Raw genomic sequence first — 24,403 nt, forward strand, 5'->3', positions numbered from 1 at the left:
GCCGTGCCCCAGGTCCTGAAGCCGGCAGGGGCCGGGTGGAGAGAGGGAAGGTGAGAGGGAAGGGCTTGGGGCTGAAGCCGCCCCAGCTGGCATCCGGAGCATAGCACCTGGGCTTCTCTCCCCTCCCTCCCCTCTCCAGCCAGCTGCACTCAGCTGCAGAGAGCCTGGTGAAGCTCAACCTCTCCCAGCCCTCCTCCATCCCCGCAGGCATCCTGGTGGTTCCCAGGAGGAGAGGCTCACCAAGGCTGGAAGGGGAAGACCTGGCATGGCTTCCGAAAGAGGCACACAGAGAGGCCCTCCGGAGGAGTTGGGGGGCAGCGGCAGCCAACCAGGGATGTACAAAAAAGAATAACAGGATTGCCCATTGAAAGTAACAGGGGAGGCTTGAAGGCCCATTGGAGAAAATGGGAGCTCAGAATGCCAATTTACTTGCATAGGCTCCATTGAAAAGCATTAGAGCACAAAAAAGGTTGCAAAGAAAATGAGGATTTTCCGTAAAGGTCTCTGGCCCAGATAGGCTGCTCTGGGACTGGTAGTAGTAGAAGTGTTCTTGGAATGGAATGACAGGCCCCACAATGGAATGACAGCCCTAGGAGTAGCAGGAGCATTCTTGGACTGGAATGACAGATTGCTTAGTAGAATGGCTGCTCCCAGGAATAGGCTGTCCCCTAAATCCACAGTGAATACAGCACGAAGCATTTTGTTTTGCTTCTCTATTGGCCTGACAGGTGTCATTGTTGTGTTGCCATGGCAGCGCTCTGCCCATCACTGTCAGCCCTGCCAATCATCGGGGACTATGTAAGAAGAAGGGCTCTTACCACTACTCCCAAAGGCGGAGGGAGGAGAAATGGGGAGGAGGGAGGGATCCAGCCGGAGGAGGGGGCAAGCAGAGGGAAGCCTCAGTGAATGAAGGCGCGGGAAGGTGTGCATTTCCTCTGTGTGTTAATCTTTGAAACTTCTCATCGGGGCACTGCCACTTCTCTCTCCCTCTCTGCCCTCCAACAATAACCCTAGCCAATCTCCCCTCTGAATGCACGGTCAGAAAATGCGCAAGGTGCTGCACATCTATTTTGTTTGGCCAGGATGTACTATGGAAAGAGGCCACTTGCCGCCAGGAGGGGGCCCGCCAAATCCGTTTTGTAGCGCCTGTTGTATTTGTTCACATAACGGGCATTGTTTCTAGTTTAAAATAATCTAGATCTGTCTTTTATCCACCTCTCTAGGGTTGCCAGGTCTCCACACACGCACAGTGGGAAGAGGGGACCTAGCACTCACCTTTTTCCTCCTCTTTGCGCATGCGCTTTGTGTGCACCTCCTCCAAGCACAGCAGTTTGGGGCATGTGTGGATCAGAACCTCACTCCTAGAGAGTGGGTTTCTAATTTACCACCCTCCCCCCATCACTTTGTTTGAGGAAGGCTGCAACAGAGCAAAATTAGGACTCAAGATGGATTACACAAATTAAGTCAAGTACAATCAACAGGATGGGACATCCAGCAAACAACATCACAGGATTTGCTTTGTAGGAATCTGGAATCAACCAGAAACCTGGTTGTTGATCTTGCCCATTTGCAGGGTGGCACCAGCAGAAGGCCCTGCTCAGATGAGCGAAGATGCCTTTCCTTGCCTACAGACAGCCCCCCAACCTTAAATGACTTCTCACTCACAACCATGAATCGGCCAGCAGAGTCACCAGCACAGGGACCAGGCCCTGCAACAGACCCAGATGCCAGCTCTGCCCCTATATCTACCCAGGGAATACAATTACAGGACCCAATGGCGTCAACTACACTGTCTCTGGCTCTTACAGCTGCTCATCCTCCAATCTGATATATGCCCTCATGTGCCAACAATGTCCTTCTGCTCTGTACATTGGACAAACCAGCCAACCTCTACGCAAAAGAATAAATGGACACAAATCTGACATTAGAAATGGAAACGTCCAGAAACCAGTGGGAGAACACTTCAATCTACCAGGACATTCCACCAAAGACTTAAAGGTCGCTATAGTTCAACAGAAACCTTTCAAAAACAAAATCCAACAGGAAGCTGCTGAATTGGAATTCATATGTAAATTTGACTCTGTCAAGCTGGGACTGAATAGGGACTATGAATGGTTATCTCATTATCACAGGTAACTGATTTCCTTTACATAGGCGGGGTCAGGGAGAGTCCAGTGGCGCCTGACGTGGGCTTTCGAGGACCACAGTTCTCTTTGTCAGATGCATCTGGCGAGGAGGGCTGTGGTTATCAAAGGCTTGTGCTGCAGTGGAATTGTATGGTCTTGGTGGTGGTGCTGGACTCTTTTTGATTTTGCTACTACAGACTAACACGGCAAACTCCTTTGAACCTTAACACAAACAAACTGATCCCCACATCAAAAGGAGCTGTTTGCATCTCCATATCAAAGGAGTTGTTTACATCCCTCCTCTCCTCCTCCCCTCCTCTCTCCTCCTCTATATTTGACCAGTTTCTTTCTGCCCTCCATGCATCTGACGAAGAGAACTGTGATTCTCGAAAGCTTATGCTACAATAAAATTGGTTAGTCTTAAAGGTGCTACTGGACTCTTTTTGATTTTGCATAGAGGGAGAGGCAGTCCTGCTGATATGATGGGCCAAGACCATGAAAAACTTTGTATGTAATAGCCCAGGGCTTTTTTTCAGCTGGAACACGGTGGAACGGAGTTCCGGAACCTTTTGAAAATGGTCACATGGCTGGTGGCCCTGCCCCCTGATCTCCAGACAGAGGAGATCAGGGCAATCTAAGCTCCCCTCTGTCTGGAGATCAGGGGGCGGGGCCACCAGCCATGTGACCATTTTCTCCGATGGCAACCCACTGAGTTCCACCACCTCTTTTCCCAGAAAAAAAGCCCTGTAATAGCCAATACATTAAATTTAGCCTTGTAACTGATGGGCCACCAATAGAGTAACTGCAGAATTTTTAAAAATTATTTATATGTTATTTATAGTTTACCTTTCTAACTGAGATCCAAGGAGGATTACGCAGTGTAAGTCAATACAATCAATGTCTGGGACATTCAGTAAATAGGAGTCTCACTACACAAGACATCTTATATGGGGATGCTCAAGTGTAGGGAGACACAATGTTAGCCGGGAGATCGCTCCTCAAAGGGTTTGTTAATTTGTTAATTTCATTTTCCTCTCGTCAATTTCACCTCTGTCAATTCCATGAGGCAAAGATGAAATTTACAAACCCTCTGAGGAGCAATCTCCCCTTGCTCTGTCTTTTTAAACTACACTTCCTGGCTAACATTGCATCTCCCTACACTTGAACATCCTTGTATAAGATGTCTTGTGTAGAGAGACTCTAATTCAATAGGGTATGAATTGCAAAAGTTTGAAAACAAGCAGAATTCCAAATGCAGAGATGAAACTGTGCTGCACCAAAACAGAAGTAATTTAACATGAGATACTAATTAACATTACTACTGATTAGAAACTAGTCAGTAGAAGCATATCTACATCAATAGACAGTACTCAGTAGAACAGTCTACAGTTCCTGTCCCTTTAGCAAGGCATCTGTCTGAGCCATTTCTTACAGCACAGACCTATTACTTGAGTGAAAAGGCCCTCCTGCATGGGAGTAAATGCATGTCCTGACTATCTCCTGAGAAAAGCAGAGCTATGGTGTTCCGCACCGACTGCAATCTCTGAGTGGATTTTGAGGGGAGACCAATGTAAAGAGGATTACAGTAGTTGAATCTCAGTGTTACTGCAGCATGGATCCAGGCGGCCGGACTGGCCCATGCTGCGGGAGATCTGAATGGTGTGGGGAGCGGATTAGAAGCAAGTCCTAGCAGAGCCGAGAGTGGGGTTCTTCTAACCCACCCCAAAATCGCTATATTTGGGGAAGGCCAAAACACAGCAAAGTTAGAGATCGGAGGCCTGTGTGCAGCCAGAGTTCACACTGAGACAGGGCCAGATCTAGGGTTGCTGGTGCCCAGGGCAACCCTAGTCTGACTCCTCGCGCGTGTGCACAGCGCACATGGTGCACACGGCGCACAGGATCTCATCACACAGGGCAGAGTGTGTCGCCCGCGTGGTGCTCCGGCGGAGGCAGCGTGTGGGGCTGGGAAGCTGCCCGCACCATTCACCTCCCCGCAGGACAGGGGGCGTCCTGTGGAGCAGGCGAAAGGCAGAGCAGGGGGCTGGGAGGCTGCCTGTGCTGCTGCCCACGCTCCCGGCAGCTGGCACCTGCTCCCGGCACCCCTTCTCTGGCAGCACTGGGGGCAGACTACCCCCCTGCCCCCCCCTCAATCCGGCCCTTCTGTGAGAACATGCATGCGCGAAAAGCCAGTTGTGCTGTATGGTTTGGAAGGAATACAGTGAAGCAACTTGCTGAACACCGATGAGCAAATCAACAACCTATTAAACCAATCTTCAAAAAATCAGGTCCCTGTTCACAACCAAGCCAAACAAACAGGTAGTCAAGCATTCCTGTTTTATACACAGTGCAGGAGGCTGCACGTGCCCAAACTCTTGTAAGATCCCATACTAGAAAGCTCCCTTTATGTTAAAAAGTGCCTTGCAAACAGAAAACCTGAGCAGCAGACAAGGAGGGGATAGATCCTGTCTCCCTGCTATGCTAGCTTTAAATATGCATGGAGTTTGGCATGCAAAAGAGCATTCAGAGCTGGAATTTACCATCTGCAGTCTGAATTATGCAATTTATCCCACCGCTTCAGCATTCTGCCACCTCACTGCCATCTCTTGTTGCCAGAGTCTTTTAACTGCCCTGGAATGCTCTTATCTACGCGTAGCTCCAGATCAATTAGTGATGCCATGTTACAGTTCCTTTGGGTTAAAGAATTTCTACAATTGCCTTGTTCCGGGCTCAGGGATAGGGCTTGCTACAAATCGATGGTGGTTCTTGTATTTCCCCACCTTTGTCAGCTGTAGTGCAAACTGCATCAGGGAATCCTGGTGCATTCCTATTTCATCCCCTTAAGCTGATGCCATTGTCCATATATAAAAACGGAAAAGGAAAAACTTCTGAATGGAGAAGAGAAAAAGATGTGCTAAGCACATGAGGTTATAAACATATATATAGAACAGAGGAGTTAGCCATGTTAGTGTGTAGTTGCAAAATAATAAAGAGTCCAGTAGCACCTTTAAGACTAACCAACGTTATTGTAGCATAAGCTTTCGAGAACCACAACTCTCTTCATCAGATGCATCTGACGCCATGCATCTTTATCGTGCATCTGACGAAGAGAGCTGTGGTTCCCAAAAGCTTATGCTACCATAAAGTTGGTTAGTCTTAAAGGTGCTACTGGACTCTTCTTTACTATATATAGAACAAGAATTAATTGCTGCACATGCGCATAAAAGCAGAGTATTAACAGAGATAATAAAAACAATGATAACAATCACAGTGGTGCACAAAAACATAGCATTTAATGCACAAAAAGTCCGTTTCCACACATCCTTAAAGGCCCACTCTCCAAACGCTGCCGCCTTTCCCCCTTGACTCCAGACGCCTCCATTTTCAAAACGGTAGCAAGCTGTTTGGCTTCCATTTTTTCGGCACCTTTTCTGAGAATGAGGGAAAGTGCGTTCTCAGAAAAGGTGCCAAAAAAACAGAAGCCAAACAGCCTGCAATTGTTTTGAAAACAGAGACGTCTGGACTCTGGAGTCAAGGTGAAAAGCCATCCCTTTAAGGATGTGTGGAAATGGCCAAACTCAGCTGTAATTCAGCAGTAGTAACATTCACAACGATGCACAAAAACACAGCAGTACTTAATGAACATAAACTCAGCAGTAACTCAGCAGTGACGGAATGCCGGCTAATATTCCGTTTTGAAACCTTCTTCCTCAAACTATGGCCTTGTGCTTTATAGTTTCCAGCCAAATTAAGCAAAGAAATCTTCTATGACCTTGTGCTTTGTAGCATCCAGCCAAGTCAAGCAGAAATGTCCTCTATACAATGCAAATATAAGTCACATTAACAACCAGGGGTCATTTCGTAGAAAAAGAGCGGAGGGACTCATTAGCATAACTCATTAGCATATGCCACGCCTCTTGCCATCACTGGAAGTGTGTCATTAGTATAACTGATTTGTATGTGCCACACCCCCTGACATCACCTATTCTAGCTGTTTTGGACTCAATCCTGGCCATTCAGGGCCGAAATTGGGCCCAAAATGGCAAAAAGGGGCTGAAAATGGCTGAAAAGGGGCCCAAAATGGTCAGGATCTGGCCACTGATGAGTAGGAGAGTGATCCACCACCTGTCAGAGGCCCGATCCAGGCCGTTTCGGGCCCAATTCAGGCCGAAACGGGCCCAAAATGGCTGAGGCATGTGGGCGGGGCCACCTGACATGTGACCTCTTTGGGGAACTGCTGGAACTGCATTCCTGTGCGTTCCTCATCAAAATGAGCCCTGTTAACAACCATATATAGTATGGAAGATGATAAGGCTGAAGTAAGAAGCTATTGCCTCAGCCAAGTATATATACGCCAGTAGGGAATCCTTTCTTCCCTCAACCTTCCATCACTGCTGAGTTACTACTGCTTGTTATCACTGTTTTTATTGTCTCTGTATAACACTCTGCTTTTATGCACATGTGTAGCACTTACTTATTGTTCTATATATGTTTATAACCCCTGGTGCTTAGTACATCTTTTTCTCTACTGACCATATATAGACAGAGAAGGAGGATAAAGAATGCATGGAGTCCCCCAATATGGAGCATGATGGATGCACCAAACATGGCAGCTTAGGTTTTCAAAGCAAACTTTATCTGTCGGTTGGGGATTCACTGCTCTGGCTTTTGTTGATTTTTATGGAATGCCCCTAGAAAAACCAGAACTATCCCCTAGAAGCACTATTTGTTTTTTCTGCTTTTTTATGGGTCATAATAAAAAAAAACCCCTGACTGATTGATTACTTCAAAAGATGTCTCCGTAGAAGGGTTGGCAACCCTGTCTCGGCAAATGCTGGGAAATTTTGAGAGTGGTGCCTGGAGAGGGTGGAGTTTGGGAGAAGACATGATGTCTCTTCCAAGTCATATTCTAGGAATGCCCCCAAAGTCTCTATGGTAAAAACCTTAGAAGAACGGAGAAATTCCTATACTGTTACTATGGAGGCCATTTTCCCAAACATTTTTTCTTCTCTGATTCTAAAGTACGGGGGATTGGGGGCAAGGACAGGTATTTACCTCCTGTAGGAAGGCAAATTGCAAACGTACTCTATGGATACCCTGTTGAAAGAAGGGAACCCTCTTCACGGGGCTTTTTTTCAGCTGGAACACGGTGGAACGGAGTTCCAGAACCTCTTGAAAATGGTCACATGGCTGGTGGCCCCACCCCCTGATCTCCAGACAGAGGGGAGTTTAGATTGCGCTCCTGTCTATGAGTTACTATCACCACAGATCTCGTCAAGATTATCAAGGGACCCCCCTTCTCTACTGAAACTAAGCCTAAGCCCCTGTAACTAAAATGAACCCATATTCTCCCTGTTTATCTTCACCTCCACTGCCCAACCTTCCCTCTTGGTAAATTCTAGATCGTAAACCTTTCGGGGCAAGCACTTACTGTCTTGCACCATGCATATTGATAATGCTATGCAAATGATTATAATACTGCCAAAGTTTCCAAGTGACCAAGAGTTATCTTCTAAATGGAAGAAAGAAAGAAAGAAAGAAAGAAAGAAAGAAAGAAAGAAAGAAAGAAAGAAAGAAAGAAAGAAAGAAAGAAAGAAAGAAAGAAAGAAAGAAAGAAAGAAAGAAAGAAACCAGGGCAGAGAGACCCAAACCATTCACTGACTGTATAGACTCTTTGGTTCCAGATACAAAAACTGTGGTAGATATATGGTCCTATTGTTATTACCAGCCAGTACTAGGAAAAATGTGAACACATTTCCCCCCTCCACTGATGAATAGGAGAGCTTGCACACATAGAAGATCCATATGTGTGATGCAGTGCTTAGGAAGCTCCGGACGGTGATGATTTTTTCAAACAAGAGGAGAAGTTTAATCAAAAGTATTTACCTTTGTTCTCTGTGCATGTGTGATTCAATAAATCCCCTTCTGACTCAGGGAAAGTTTTTGTATATCGCCTTTAAAAACAAAATCCTTTTTCTAAAGCGGCCTTATGCCCGTTTAATCAAGGAAAGGGAGGGATTGGTAACAAAGTTCATCCTCTTTCCATCTCTGAACTTTCATTTAAGTTATAATTCATGAATTTTTCAATACCACAATCATTGTTTCCATGGCAATAAATTAATGTCGTGAACACAGCATTAAGACACAACTACAAAACGAAACAGAAGGGAGACTCACAACTGTGGCTGGAAAATGTTCTTCTGCAACCAAGAGATCCCTTCAGGATGAGAACCCGCCCCCCCCCCCGCCCTTTCTTCCTAATTCCTCTTTATTTCTAATCAAATCTCTGCAGAACTGAGCCAGTGTAAGCTACTGAAGGGGTTTAAAAAACTGCTTCTCTTTAAAATGTGGGCCTCTCCTTATTGCCAGACCAGAAGCAAAAATGGGTGGTGAAATCCCAAAGCAGTACAGTGACTTAGTCCATTTCACATGGCAGTTATGGTAAGGTATTGCGTTTTTTAAATGCAGCCCCACACTGAACAATCTCTCTCAATGGAAATCCAGCCCAGCAGACAAAGTGCTACAGTCCTTCTCTGTGAGGTTCAACTTTTCTGTTTGCAAGGTTGTTTTTTTTTAAGTGGGGGGGACATTAAAAAATGATACAGTTTGAGCTTAGTTACCTCAGCATTATGATGACATCTCATTCTAGCGAATGGGCAGACGAGAGAGACACTGATTCCTCCCTACTCCTGCCACTTACTTGCCCACAACTCCACCCCAAGGCTCTTTGGCCACTCCCTCGTGGCAGCCATTTTGTTGTGGAACCGATGACCTGCTATCAAAATTCCAGAAATGCCCACAGGCTCAACAAAGATTGTGTGACAGAATTGTTGGCAACAACAGACACACAGACAGACAGACAAGCGAAATAGTTATTAACCTGTGTATAGGCAGGACATGATCCACAGGTCTTGCTTCACCCCATGGACTTTTTGGTTGCTCTGAGTATAAAACTGATGGCTGGCAGTGCAAAGTCAAAGGAGAGATGTGCCCCGGTGCAGCCCACAACACGCTCGGGCTCGACGTCTGCCTCAGAGCAGCGCTTTCAGAATCGCTGAAATTGCCTGGAATGTTATAGTTCATCATAGCAGGGCTGTAGAATGCCATTGCGGAATATTCATGCCTGTTTTCCATGTAGGAGGACGGGATATAGATTGGACTGTGTTCCACATTAAGAGCAGACTGGCTGCAGCTGAAAGGAATACTAGAGCCTAGATCCGAGAGGGAGCTTTTCACTTCTGTTTTGTTATGTCCGAGTTCTTGAATTGGCGGTAACTGAGAAAAATCCTTGTGAGACGATGTGCAGAGAGACATGCTGGAGCGTGACAGATGCCAAATGCCTCCTTTTCAAACAGACATCCGGAAACATTTAATCTGGAATACAGAAATATTAATTTGTCTTGTCTCCTATCTTTATAACTCTGGTGTCTCAATATGATTGCAATCATGCATTCACATCTTCGTCCATTGGATGGGCTCTAGTGGCTTCAGAATAAACAGTGATTTGTGAACCTTCTCCTATGAGGTAAAGTGAAGCTGCCATTTCTCAGGCAGCTAATTTTGGCAAGGTGTGAAGACCTGTGCAGGCAGGAATGTGTGTTGAGGCCTGTGGGGGCACGTACGGGAGACCTCTATGGCCAGGCTTGTGGGGAAGTCTGTGAGGGTGAGATGTAGGAAGAGGTCTCTGTGGCCAGCAGTGTGCAGGGAAACCTGTGAGGCCAGACATGTGAGAAAGACTATGTGACTTGGCATAACAAGTTCTTCAGTAAGTAGTCCTTTCTGTCAGAACTCTCAAGCATCCCATGCACTGTGGGAAATTCTTTTCCAATGTTATCTTGTGTGAGTTTCTCTTACCTCTAGCTTTTAGCTGCTTGAAGCATTTTGGAAACACAAGTAAGGGGAAAATGTAGTCACACAAAAAACTGTACTTCTCTACTTCTAGCTTTGCCAACCTCTGGGTGGGGTCTAGAGATCTCCCAGAATTACAACTGATCACCAGATGACAGAGATCCATTCCCCTGGATAAAACGGAGGGTGGATCTATGGCATTATATCCCACTGTGGTCCCTCCACCCCCAAATCTCCAGGAATTTCCCAATCCAGACTTAGCAACTCTAACATCTTCCCATAATTCCTAGGCAAAATGCACTAAGACAACATCTTCAATTTGCCCACAATAAACACATTGGCCTAAATTTAGAGGCCTTTTCTCTTTGACCTGCTTTTGGAATCCTGCAAAGAACAGGGCCAAATTGCTTACAGGAACAGTCCCCACCAAATTAATGGAACAGGGTGGATTTTTAGCTGGGTAGTCTACCCGTCTTATCCTCACATCACCCTTGTGAGAGGATGAGGATAAAAAGCAGTTGGCTGTATTCATGAAAAGCTTCATTCAGGCTCCAAGATTCAAGTCCCGTAGCACCTTAAAGACCAACTAGGTTTTCAGGGTATGAGCTTAGTCACCCAAACTGCAATTCACCAAGATACCTGCATTCAGACATGCTGGTGCACTAGGAGCCAAGCTATAAGTGACACCTGACACAGGTTGGACATTTGTCAGCTTCCCTCAAGTTTTGATGGGGAATGTAGGCATCCTGGTCTTGCAGCTATGATGGAAAGCCAAGCTGTAAAACCAGGACACCTACATTTCCCATCAAAACTTGAGGTAAGCTGTTAAGTGTCCAACCTGTGTAAGGTGTTACTTGTAGCTTGGCTCTATGCCGCACAAGGGCAGAGGGAGGGATCACACAAGCTCAGTAAACAAACCATTTGTGCTCAATTGGACTTTAACTGGACTTTAAATGGCGCTTGTTGTGGTGTCCAAACGCAGCCAGTGAGTAGCCCATGCTACAGAATGAGATTTGAGTTTTAGAGAAGGAGTTTTTGCTTACTTTGCTAGCATTCTGGGAGGCTGAATGTCGTGGACAGAAGCATGCTAAAAGTGTCTTGCTGAAACAGAAAATAGACATTGGTGTAGATTTCCTTCATTGTGAAAATTCAAACAACTGATATTTTGTTCTTTTAAAAACCGTATATACAGAAGCTAAGCGTACCATGTGTCCATGTGTGATTGTGAACTCCGAACCCTGCAATCAATCATACATGCTCGATCCATTTTATCCTCACAACAACCCAGTTAGGATGAGACAAAGTAAGTGGCCCAAAGTCACACCCTTTATTGCTGCATCGGGATTGGTACCTGGGTATTGCGAGGTCAAGCTCAACACTATAACTGCTACGTCACAGTTTCAGGTGGGTAGCCATGTTGGTCTGTAATAGAAGAGCAAGACTTGAATCCTGTAGCACCTTAAAGACTGACTAGAATGACAGGATATGAGCTTCTGAGAGTCAGAGTTCCCTTTCTCGTATCTGACAAAAGAAGCTTTGACCCTCGAAAGCTCATACTTCATACATATTTGAAGTATATTTTGAAAAAGAAAAAGTTGTTTCTTTATTTATGTTGTTTATTAGAATATCACCATTAGAGATGGGCATGAACTGAAATACAAACCAAAATTAAGCACGAACCAGGGCGGTTTGTGGTTCGTGAACCACGGTTTGCCAGATCCCATTTCTGACAAACCGCCACGAACTTTTAGACTGGTTCGTTTGGTTCATTTTTTGTCACTGCAGACAGCCTGGTGTCAATCAATCAGTTTCCTAGGCAACAGGGGATGGGCTTCCTGCAGACCTTCTGCTGACCTGGAAGTGAATTTTTGCCGGCCTGGAAGTTACCTTCTGCTGACCCAGAAGTGACAATTTTCTGACCTGGATGTGATGTTTTCACGAACCAAATGAACAGGTTCGTGAACCAGGAGCAGGTTCGTGAAAGTTCGTGGTTTGTGGTTCGTGAAATTTGACAAACTACAAACCACATGGTTCGTTTTTTTCCCCATTCGTGCCCATTTCTAATCACCATTCATAAAAATTAGAGGTTGTGTTCTGTGGCCTGAAGTGAAGTTGAAACTAGAAATATGCCTGTTCTAATAACGAAGGATTGGCTTTTATAGCTGTGGCTATTAATGTTTTTTTTAATAATCTCCAAAGTTAGATTTCTATTCATTGTTTTTGGGAGCAGCTGTGCATATGCATTTAGTTCCCTCCTGCCAAGCTGCTAAATATTCTGCAGTTCATATATAAGAATTGTTTGAGACATCAGTCAGACAAATAATTAAACTATCTCACCAAGCTACATGAAAAATGCATATACAAACAAAAGGAACATTCATTGTTACACATTTCTTCTAAGACAAATTGGAAATTAGGCAGAAAGAGGAAAAAACAAATGAAGAAAAATGGTATTTCTTGTCAGTTTAGTGGTTAAAGAAATAATAATTATGCAATTTCCCCCTTAGAATATGTGAGGAGGACTACAGAATAAATAGTTGCTGGAGTTGTGCTTTTAGATATTAGTAATAATTATCAATACTGTATACAATATAATTAAAATTATTATTGCACACACACACAAAAATTTTCATTCCAATGTGTCGGATTAGAATCTGGGAGACGCAGGTATGAATCCCCTTTCTGCCATGGAAACTTGCTGGGTTAACCTTGGGCCAGTCACACATTCTCAGCCTAACCTACCTCACAGGGTTGCTGGCAGGATATAATGTAGAAGAGGAGAGGTATAGGCGACTCTTGAGTGCCCATTGATCTGAAGGCATATAATGAAGGAACCTTGCCAAAGCTAAGTTGGTTTGGGTCTGGGAAACTACCCCAGAGCCGAATGTATACTACCTTCAGCTCCATGGAAACCATCTGGGATAAATAAACACAGGAATCCAAGGGAGGGGGCTGTGCTAAAAATTGATTGGCTACTCTGGGCAGTCATACGGAAAGGCGACGAGAGGCAGGCAGAGGGAGCTGAGGGGAGATAGTGGCTTCACATGGTACACCTTGTCAATTCACCACTGGTGACAGGAGATGAGTATTTATCAACACAGTGACACATACATTTCAGTTAGGGATGAGGGCTGATGGGTTAAACCCTAGGCATCATGGAAGAAGCAGTTTTGTGGCTAGGAGCTGAAAGAAGAGGTGGGGTATTGCCACATATGTGTTCTGAGTAGGTCACCAGAAATGATATGTGTCAGAGACACTCTAGTAATTCCCCCAATTACTATGGTAAAGACCATAGAGATAGGGGAAATTCCTGGAGTGTCACGGCTGTCGTGAGCAGAAGTGACATCACCACACCCTTAATATCAGCTCCTTTTTCTTCCTCCATTCAATTGCACACATGCTAGGGGAAGTTCTCAAAGCAAAGAGCAGGTGAAAGTGGGTGGGGATAGGATATTTCCTGCTACAGGAAGGGAACTATATCAGCAAAAGAGGCACCTCCAGAAACTAAATCCACACAGTCCTCACAAGGGTTTCCGAAAACAATCAATATGAGAATCTGTATACCCATACTGATGGTTTGGCTTTTGTATAGAGTCACTATTGTTTTTGTATTTTGAATTTATGACTCAGGTACCTATTCATTGAGTGATTCTATATTATAAGAATTTGTATGAATTGTTATTCATTATTCTATTTCTGCGTGTGCATTGAATTTTCTATTGATTGTTTTCGGAAACCCTTGACAGGAAGGGAACTGGCAACCCTCAGCATAGCTCCACCCCTGATCTGAAAGCATATGATTTATTTATTTATTTATTTACCTTATTTATAGTGCACCTTTCTCACTGAGACTCAAGGCAGATAACACAGTGCGAGTCAGTACAATCAATTTCAAAGACATTTCAATAAACATGTAATGGGGGGCTGACTTATGGTGACCCCCTGCTGGGGTTTTCAGGGCAAGAGACTAACAGAGGTGGTTTCCCATTGCCTACCTTTGCAACTCTGGTCTTCGTTGGACGTCTCCCATCCAAATGCTAACGAAGGATGACCCTGCTTAGCTTCTGAGATCTGTCAAGATCAGACTTGCCTGGGCTATTCAGGTCAGGGCTATATAATAGGGTATATATGCACAAATTCGCAAAGATTTAAAACCAGCAGAAATCCAATACAGGAAACACAGCATAAGCTATTCTAAGACTGACATATTAAACAACACAGGAGCTACCCAGTAGGACCATACTTACAGCAATAGTAGTAAAGTGTATCTGCTATCCTTCTTGAGTTACAGCAATAGTAGTAAATTCTATAGTCACTCCCTGTCCCTTTACTAATGCATCACTTTGAGACTGCTTCCTTATATGAGGCAATCTTGCCAAAGTTATGCTGGCCTGAGTCTGGGAAACCACCAGAGATCCCAATGTACACTTCCTTCAGCTCCATGGAGACAATCTGGGACAGGGCTTTTTTTCTGGGAAAAGAGGTGGTGGAACTCAGTGGGTTGCCCTCAGAGAAAATGGTCACGTGGCTGGTGGCCCCGCCCCCTGATCTCCAGACAGAGGGGAGTTGAGATTGCCCCAATCTAAACTCCCCTCTGTCTGGAGATCAGGGGGCGGGGCCACCAGCCATGTGACCATTTTCAAGAGGTTCTGGAACTCCATTCCCCCACGTTCCCCCTGAAAAAAAGCCTTGATCTGGGATAAATAAATACAGGGAAAGGAAGGGAGCAGCTCTGCTAAAGCATCTATTGACTCAGTAGCCCAGTACACACAACAGCCCCATAGATTCACTGAAGGAGCAGGGAGGAATAGTGGGAAGGGGTGTGCTTGCCCTACCCCCTGCCTTCACTGGTCATCTTAAGGATCAACCACATGGAGGAAGGGGGCACACGAACTCTCCTCCCCCACCTTCGAATGTCGCTGATCATGGGGACGAAGAGTTCACACGGCTACTTTCTCCTGCGTATGCCCAGGCAATAGCGTGGAGGAAGGGGATGGCACCAGTGCGCTCACTCCTGATATCCCCTGCTCCACGTTCAGTGAGTGCATGTCACATCACATGTACCAGGCTAGTGGAATAAGGGGATGAGAAGACGGAGGCTTCAAGTGTCCCTTACCTCTTGTTTAAAAGTGTGTGACTGACAATATTCAGGGTGGGTCTCTTCCGAAACGTATCTTATTATTCACACTGGAAAAGGGAGGGACGAAACAGTTGTGTTCTTGATTCTCAACTAAGGCAGGAGAAATCAGCTGTGTTTGTATATGTGCATGCATGCATTCATGTGTGCAGAAGACTGGGTCTGTCTGTGATGCTTTGATGAGAAGTGGAGGGTTTGGTTTGGATTGGACTCCCAGGTTCCCAAGAACTACTGCCATCACAGATAATAATATAATAATATAATATAATAACGTTCGATTTATATACTGCCCTTCAGGACAACTTAATGCCCACTCAGAGCAGTTTACAAAGTATGTCATTATTATTATCCCCATTATCCCCTGTGAGGTGGGTGGGGCTGAGAGAGCTGTGACTAGCCCCAGGTCATCCAGCTGGCTTCAAGCGGAGGAGTGGGGAATCAAACCTGGCTCCCCAGATTAGAGTCTTGCCGCTCTGCTACACCAAACTGGCTCTCAGAGTCTGATTCCTAATGCATAAAGGCAGCCTGTCTCAAGAACAGCCCCAGGGGATGAAAAAAAATCATATCTTGCAACAGTTCCTATGACTGTTTAGCATTGTGCTTCCCTTCTGTGAATATTCCACAAGGAAACAGATATTGAACAGTTATATATAGTGGGTTGCATTCTGCTGCTGTGTTCAGTAACAGCAGCACTCTGCTTTGGCACATGGAGCCTTCCTCCAACCTCTTGTGTCAGAGAAAGCTCTTTTACGGCTAGAGTAATGCAGTGCCGCTAACTGAGCAGAGTGTTAGGATACAATCCAAGAATACAAAAAGCACACCACTGAGTGAACCTGCATCACTGAACCATGCAACCTGGCTCCCCGATTTGGAGTTTTTCATTGGTCTCATCTCATCTTATCTACACCGGTGATGGGGAATTTTCTATTTTCAGGTGACATGTTTGTTTGTTTAGAAGCGTTTCCATGTGCATTTGATGCTCTGAGTTGGTAGCTTGCCAGCTCGGGAATCCATCTCAAGTATTCCATTATGATTATACCTGATATTTTTAGCCAGTGGCATTCTGAATGTTTACCTTATGCTCATCAGGAATAAAACTCTTTTTAAAATCTTCCATCATATAGTTCTGATTCCATTCCATCTGAGAGAATGCATACTAGGGTTGCCAGCCAACCTCTTCAACCTAGTGGGAGCAAAAATGGGGCAGACATGTGGATTGATGTCACATGACACCATGATGTCACTTCCAGAAGTGACGTCACAGCAGTCCAAGAATTCCCTGGCCTCTACTGTAAAAACCAGAGAGATCTGAGGAATCCCTAGAGCATCATGACATCATTTCCGAGTACAACCAGAGGTGGCATTGCACAACGTCACTTCCCACCTCCAGTTTTTGCTCCCACTGGAATGAAGAGCGGTGGCCAGGGCTGAGCGATTTCCCACCATGGCAGGCACTCTGGTAAGCCTGCTGCAGTCTATCTAGCTATCTGTGTCTATGATCCTTCTTCTAAAACACCACCTTCCTTTCAAAATCTAGCAATGACATGGGATCATGAATTTGGAGAGCAGCCTCATTGGTAAAGTTTTTTTAAAAAAAAAATCTCGACACCCTGCAATGCTCATTAACATTTGCAATAATCAACACATGTGGGAAGCAATCATACCAGATATCACTTTACAACCAGAAATAGGGCAAGGTGTACCATTTAGACTTAGCAGATCCATGTAATATGTTTCCCAACCAAATTTACACCATTGTTTCTATCCAGAGAAAATGACGAGGATCCCATAAACTTCTCTTCTTAGCAGTTAAGCCCCACCCACATTTCTCCTTGGCATTATTTTCTGTACATAATCTCCAAATCCTTTTGGAATTTTTGTAATGTGCACAGCCTACAGTGCCATTCCCATATCAGTTTATGCAATTCCTCTTTACCTGACAATCAATTTCTCACTTTCACCACTAGATTTAGATTCTCGTCGATAAAAACCCTTGAGAGGATATAAACATATCCGAATATGAAGCAAAACGACCTCTTTTCAATGTACTTCTCTTTCAATCGTTGTAATAATAGGTGTTAAGCTTGTAACAACATCTATTCAAAACATCTGATTGTTGCATTGAAATCCATTCAACAAATACCTAGCCAAGCCAAGATAATTATGGCATGCAAATTCATGAAGCTGCAATTAGCATTAGCCTACTGAAGAGCAAACAGAGAATGCTGGGCGAGTCGGAACCAGGGAGACCGTTGGAGCAAAATCTGTGGTCCTTCTGGGGACTTGGAGCTGATCTACACATTATACAGAAAAAAAAGGAAGAATTCTGGACTGTAGGTCAGGGGTTGTCAGATTTTTGGCTGGTCCTTTGTGTAAAAAAAAAAACACCCCCTGGATGTAACAAACTAGCTCATCACATAACCTTCTGTGTGGTGTGTTATTTTCCCATATACTGAATTCTTTGGGGAACATCCAAAAAACATGAGGCATATCCTCTGCGTGATCTCAGAAATAATACTGTCCACTATCCTGCCTCCTCTGTTTTCCACCCATTTGTGTTGCATGTAAACCACCAGACAGAATGCTGTATGGTACAGACTTGCAGCCAATATAACTGCTCATGTTTTGCAGTCTCAATTATTGCCCTATCGTGAAGAAATGAGAGCCAATTTGGTGTGGTGGTTAAGAGCAGCAGGACTATAATCTGGAGAACTGGGTTTGATTCCCCACTCCTCCACTTGAAGCCAGCTGAGTGACCCTGGGTCAGTCACAGCTCTCTCAGAGCTCTCTCAGCCCCACCCACCTCACAGGGTTATTGCCATTAGAATAATAACAACACACTTTGTAAACCACTCTGAGTGTGACATTAAGTTGTCCTGAAGGGTAGTATATAAATCAAATGTTGTTATTATTATTATTATTAATAATAATAAATCGTTCCACCCTGCTCTGACTAGCTAGTGATACTAGCTGGATTGGGAGGGAAGATTGCTTCTCTCGTGAACTGTCCAGGCCCGATATATCTCTAGTCTTCAGCTATGAGACCCATAATCAGGTTACAACAACCTGAACTTGGTTCAGTAGTATCCACAGTGAAACACAATTCAAAGAAAAGTGAGGGAAGGAACAGAGAAAGAGAGAGAGAACTCGAAGAAGAGGATCTAGAAAGATGTGGAGCTTGCTGAAAACAAGCTGAATTGACTGCCAAGATTTCCAGCAGACCCATTCTACCAACAGAGAAGTATGATCATGGTAATAAAATGTCCATTGCCTTGCTGGAGCAACCATTTTAAATCCTGTTTTTCTTTTTTGCCCTCAGCTGACCTTGCCAGCATTTCCTGTTGTTGTGAAGATTGGAGCAGTCCATTTTGGAGGGAGGTTTGTTTTTTGAGGAAGGTCCTCCTAAGTGTTGAAAGCACTGTGAAGCCCTCTTTCCAGAATCATAGAATCATAGGGTTGGAAGGGACCTCCAGAGTCATCTAGTCCAACCCCTTGCACAATGCAGGAAATTCACAACTACCTTCCCCTCCCACACACACACTCAGTGCCGCTTCCTCCATGCCCAGAAGATGGTATAACACTGTCAGGATCCCTAACCGAACAGGCCTGGGGAAAATTGCTTCCTGACCCCAGGGTGGCGATTGGCATTACCCTGGGCATGTAAGAAGGGGCCACAAGAACTAAAACACTGAGCAATCCTTTGCAAGCATGTTTTTATGGTATGTGAGATGATCAAAGTCTGGTTTTAATTTCCTTCCACAGGAAACGGGGGGAAACCCATTAAGTCCATTCTGCAAGAATTATTTACATACTGTAAATCCAAGAGTTGTGTAAACAGAAGGGAACCCCTCCTCCCATGACACTATTAGTTTACGTGGATGGCATGATCTGTTTCAGAAGAAATGTAAGCCGTTTGTTTCAGAAAGGCCCATGGGATTTCTTTAAATTGATAATAGCGTCAGCTTAATATATACAGCCTCAGCCGAGAAGTACATAACTGTCCCCATGTATGTAAGATAGCTGGGAACCCTGCAAAGGTTACGTGACTTCAGATCTGGCAGCAGAGATGTAATTCCTTGCCAACAAAGGGATGCGAACCTGGATATACTGTTTCTAAGCTTCAGGAGATAAATTGTTTCCTGCCGCAGATACGTCCCCCCCACCTCTGTCTCTCTTACTCAAAAACACTTTTATCATTTTGTCCTCCACTTATTTACTCTGATCTTCTATTCAAGGGAATTCATTTCTAGAGTAAGACCATTGGAATGGGACACTGAGAGCGCCAGATTTTAAGGCATGTTGACACTAGACGAATATTAAAATGATGCTGTCATGTAACTATAGAATGTTTTAAAGATATATAAAAAAGAAACAATCATCATTTTACAGTCTAGTTGACGGAACACATCGAGCCAACCAGTTCAGATGTGCAAAGAATAGCTTACCAGAAGTAATACATCTCCAGAGAGATGCTGAACCTGATTCTAAACAAGCCAATGGTAGGATCCTGTAAGACAAGACGTGGTTTGCAGAGGAAGGCATTGATGCTTCATGAGTCAGTGGCTTGTTTCCTACCTCTTGGTCATGCAATGTTTGAAGCCTTCCTCCAACTTTAGTGTCACCTCCAACAGAAGTAGGAGAAGTACTTAAGTTTCAGGTGGGTTGCAATGGCAGTGGCCAATGTAGCCAGCAACCTATCAATTGCAATGGAGAGGGGAGAGAGTTGAGGCCGAAGACTGGCTCTGAAGACACACAGCTTGCCAAAGCAGTTCTAGGCCTATATGGGAGAACCCATGAGAACCTATGCGTGCTACATTTATCTCTATAGGTTAAACATATCAGTGCAATGGATATATGAAAATGACTCAATGGTGGGCTGGAAAGACTCAGTTCTTTGCCAATACAAAGGCATCAATAGGCATTGAATGTCCATATAGACACAAACGGTGGGATCCAGACAGAACTGGAAATTTCCACCAATTCCCCCTTCTCATTGTGGATTACTGTTGTTCATGAAGGTCATTGGGCTGCAGTGAGAGGGGAGAGGCAGGAAAGTTCGGTTTCACTGATGGGAAATTTACGCTGGGTCCTACCCAAAGAGAAGTTCTGGTAGTTTTAATCCATTTGATCTTCTTAAAGACAACACAAATTATGCCTACAATTTTAACAGACTGAGTGGGTGGAACAACAGTTCCATAACAATTTGGATAATGAAGCTGGCCCAGAAGGCTCATTTTCGAGGGGAATCTGATAATAGGTACTCACAGATGAGTCAAATTTAATTATAGATAGGATGGTATATAATTACATCCAGGATTCCCTTTTCTTTTACTATTTTGACTCTATTTTGACTCTATGACTATTCAAACTTTCCCCCAACATAAAGTGCCAGGGGTAGGTTGGTTTGTTTTTTTAGTCTTTCATATTTCACTAGGGTAATTTCACAGATCATGAGAGGATTATATGTCTTGCGTGGTGAGAACTTAAGACACTGATAGGTTCATTTTGGGGGGACTGATGGAACAGAGAGTGGCCAGTAGTAGGCAGCAGGATTCAGTAACAGGGTTTGAGACTCCGTTTCAGATACCTGTTCAGAATCAGGACCTGGGAGAGCTCCTGAGGACAGCAGGAGTTGTTCTGATCAAGGTCAAAGCACAAGAACAGCCAAAATGCACATAAATTGTAAAAAAAAAAAGGGGGGGGTTGAACTGTGGTTGTAAATCAGCCTCCACGAATGACCACCAATCAAATCATGAATTTGGTTTTTAAAAAGTGCATTGTAAAGCCGTCAGATATCACATTTGCACAAATCCATGTAAAGCAGTTTTTAACATGTGCTTACTAACTAGGGGAAGACGGGCTCAAAAGCAGTTTAGGTGGCAGTGGGTCTCAGTCTTGAGCTACCCAGTCAGGGCTTGATACCTTCAAGACCCCGCAAGCAATATTGGAAGAAACATAAGAGGTGATATTCTGTCTTAGCCAAGCATTAGAGCTCTAATGTCTTTGTGGAGTGCCATCATCATTTCTACAACAGGGACCTCTAGAGGAGTGGTGGGCCAATTCAGGCAGAAGAGGAAGAGGTAGTAAGTGGGCTTCACCAGAGACCAAGAGGTGCTGTGGAAACAGGCTGGGGGATATGGCTCTAAGAAGTCCCCAGTGACCAAGAGGGATGTAGCAGGAGAGGAGGGACCCAGCAGTCACCTTTTGTGACTTCTTGCACGCAGGTGTGTGGTGCGGTGACATCACTTCCAGGAGTGATGTCATTGCGCTTGGCGGAGGGCATGCTCCCACCCTTCACAGGGGCCTGGGAAGGGTGGGAGAATGCCCTCTGCCAGATGCAATGACTAGGATTCCCAGTTGCCTGCCAGAGGCGGACAATCTCCCAGGGGTTTGCCCTGTTGCCTGCCAATCGCTGGCAATCAATAGGAGGTGGCAAGCCCCCTGGAGACTGCCCACCACTAGCAGACAACCCAGGAAAGCACACACCGGACATGATCCTGGTGGGACACATTGCGCAGGCTGTGGACATGCTCCTGTTGTTCACTGGAGCCAGTTTTGGCTGAATTTGCGTTGCGTGAAACCCAGAAGCACTCTCGTTGCCAGTGTGACAACGTCACATCATGCAAGCTCTCGGAGCAACCAGGCACAAGCCACTTGGTAAGTGTCAGTTTCCTCCCCGTCCTGCCAGGAGGGTATAGGGACCTGGCAAACCTAGTGATGATGTCAGTCCTGGAAATGATGTCATTGTGCCACGTGGGGAATGTGCTTGTTGCGAATTGGCTAGGGAGGTTTTTTTTGCCTCTCAGGCCCATTTCCCAGGGCCTTTCTTCCCCGCCGGCCAGGTGAGTAGCGGTGGGGGGCCCAGGCTGGCAGCCCTAAGTGTCATAAGGCCATGCCTTCCCAGATGCCTCCTTCCCTCTGCCCCCCATGCCTCCCTGCCCAGTCAGTAGGCTTGCCAACCTCCAGGTGGGGCCTAGAGATCTCAGAGCATTACAACTGATTCCCAGACTACAGAGATCAGTTCCTCTGGAGAAAATGGCTGCTTTGGAGTGTTGCATTCCATCCTCTCTGAACTCCACTTTCCTCAGGTTCTATCCCAAAATCTCTAGGAATTTTCCAACCCGGGGTTAGCAACCCTACCATTCAGCAGGCCTGCACAGCAGCCAAAAGAACTAAAATTCCTCCTCTCCTGCTTATCCAGGCATCTTTAAGAACAATGAGGCAAGTTATGCATGCCCAGTTGGGCTTCCCAGACTCTTCTGTTCCCCTAAAACCTGCCATCAGAGGCCACCAATTCACCCTACTGCACTTCAAAGCTAAGCATACACAGCCATACCGGTTACCTTTGTTATTATTGTTGTTTCATTCTCAAAAGAAAATGATTGCTCTCATTTGGCTATCAGTGCACTATCTACGCTGCACACACGTTTAGCAATTTGAAAACTAAAGAAAAACACCAGCAAGGAAATATTTGCTTGAGGGTTTTGAAGCCATTGTTTAGAATCAGATCATTTTTCTGGGAGGAAAGGAGAAGGTGAGGCGTTACATGGAAGTGACTTAAAGCCCATAAGGCAATGCTAGGGACTAGAGATGGGTACGAACCAGGGGAAAAAAGAACCATGTGGTTCGTTGTTCGTTGCATTTCACGAACCACGAACCATGAATTTTCACTAATTTGCCCTGGTTTGCGAACCGGTTCATTTGGTTCGTAATATTGCCACTTCCGGGGCTGCAGAAAGCCCATCCCCCCCATTGCCTAGAAAACTTATTGATCGTGTCTGCAGTGACGAACTGAAAAACAAACCAAATGAACCGGCCTAAAGTTCATGGTGGTTCATCAGAAATGGGCTCTGATGAACCGCTAGTTCACGAACCACGAATTGGCCCGGTTCGTGATAAATTTTGGTTCATATTTTGGTTTGTGCGCACCTCTGCTGGAGACAAATCTTTAAAATCCACAGGGGAGAACCATTTAGGATTTTATCACACATTCTAGAAACCCACTGATGTTTGTGCCCACTCAGTGCTGCATGTCTGTTTGGGCCAATTCCTTCTTTCTTGAGGCAGGAAGGCTATTAGCAGTTTCAGAACTGGGTGAAATGCTAACAGCATGTCAGAAGCTGAAATTAGATCTTGCATTACTATATATTCAAAAGAGAGTTATTAGAATCCTCTGGCATGTCCTAACTTTAGGGGGGGCGGGGTTCTAAATCTCTGCCCCACTATTTGCATTGTTATAACCTGCGAAAGGTTTTTGTTTTTTTTAAAGAAAAGACTGTGGGAATACAAGATGTGGAATCTGTTCCATATATCTGAAACTATGAATTCAAGCCTGAAACATAGCTTTTGTCAGGGCTTTTTTTCTGGGGAAAGAGGTGGTGGAACTCAGTGGGTTGCCCTCGGAGAAAATGGTCACATGGCTGGTGGCCCCGTCCCCTGATCTCCAGCCAGAGGAGAGATTAGATTGCCCTCCGCACCGCTCAGCCATGTGACCATTTTCAAGAGGTTCCGGAACTCCATTCCACCGTGTTCCCCCTGAAAAAAAAGCCCTGTCTTTTGTCATGCTATCCGCCATGGTATACTGGTTAGCATGTTGGATTGGGGTTACCTCAGTTCAAATCCTCATTAAATTTACCGGATTATCTTGGGTTGGTCACTCCCTCTCAGCCTAACTTACCTCACAGGGTTGTTATGAGGGTAAAACCAGGGAAGGAACCTATACTAAAGTCGTTGGGGGAAAGATGTGATAGATCAAGAAAGCCCTGCTATTAAAACTTTTTTTACCCTGTAATCTCTAAATCAGCACCATGGACATATAATGTATACTTGTGTGGTTTATGTGCCATCAAGTCACAATCAATTTATGGCGATCCCAGTGAGAAGCAGAGGTGGTTTGCCATTGCCTTCCTCTGCAGAGTCTTCCTTGGTGGTTGCCCATCCAAGTACTGACCCTGCTTAGCTTCCAATATCTGATGTGTGGGTGTTATGTGCTGTCAAGTTGCCTCTGACCTATGGCGACCCTATGAATGAAAGACCTCCAAAATGTCCTAGCATTAACAGACTTGCTCAGATCTTGCAAACTGGACATGGCTTCCTTTATTGAGTCAAGCCATGTCATTTTGGGCCTTCCTCTTTTCCTTCTGCCTTCCACTTTTCCTAGCATTATTGATTTTTTCCAGAGAATCTTGTCTTCTCCTGATGTGACCAAAGTTTGATAGCCTAAGAGCGGAACTACAAGTGACAAAAGGCACAGGTTGGACACTTGTTAGCTTCAAGTTTTGTTAGCCTCAAGTTT

The 24,403-nt window shown here is 44.9% G+C and overlaps 1 protein-coding gene across 1 annotated transcript in view; it reads right to left on the bottom strand.

Annotated features, from left to right (window-relative positions):
- Positions 1-24,403, bottom strand: part of ESR2 (estrogen receptor 2) — an 81,049-nt gene that overhangs the window by 54,254 nt on the left and 2,392 nt on the right. The window contains exons 2-5 of the mRNA XM_054970753.1: positions 13,967-14,081; positions 11,177-11,393; positions 11,015-11,072; positions 9,004-9,497 (exon numbers count right to left, since the gene is read on the bottom strand). Of these exons, the coding sequence (XP_054826728.1) occupies positions 9,004-9,437 (434 nt within the window). The 5' untranslated portion in view covers positions 9,438-9,497; positions 11,015-11,072; positions 11,177-11,393; positions 13,967-14,081. The remainder of the gene's footprint in view (positions 1-9,003; positions 9,498-11,014; positions 11,073-11,176; positions 11,394-13,966; positions 14,082-24,403) is intronic.

The sequence above is a fragment of the Eublepharis macularius genome, chromosome 2, assembly GCF_028583425.1.
Source record: "Eublepharis macularius isolate TG4126 chromosome 2, MPM_Emac_v1.0, whole genome shotgun sequence".
Taxonomy (NCBI): Eukaryota; Metazoa; Chordata; class Lepidosauria; order Squamata; family Eublepharidae; genus Eublepharis; species Eublepharis macularius.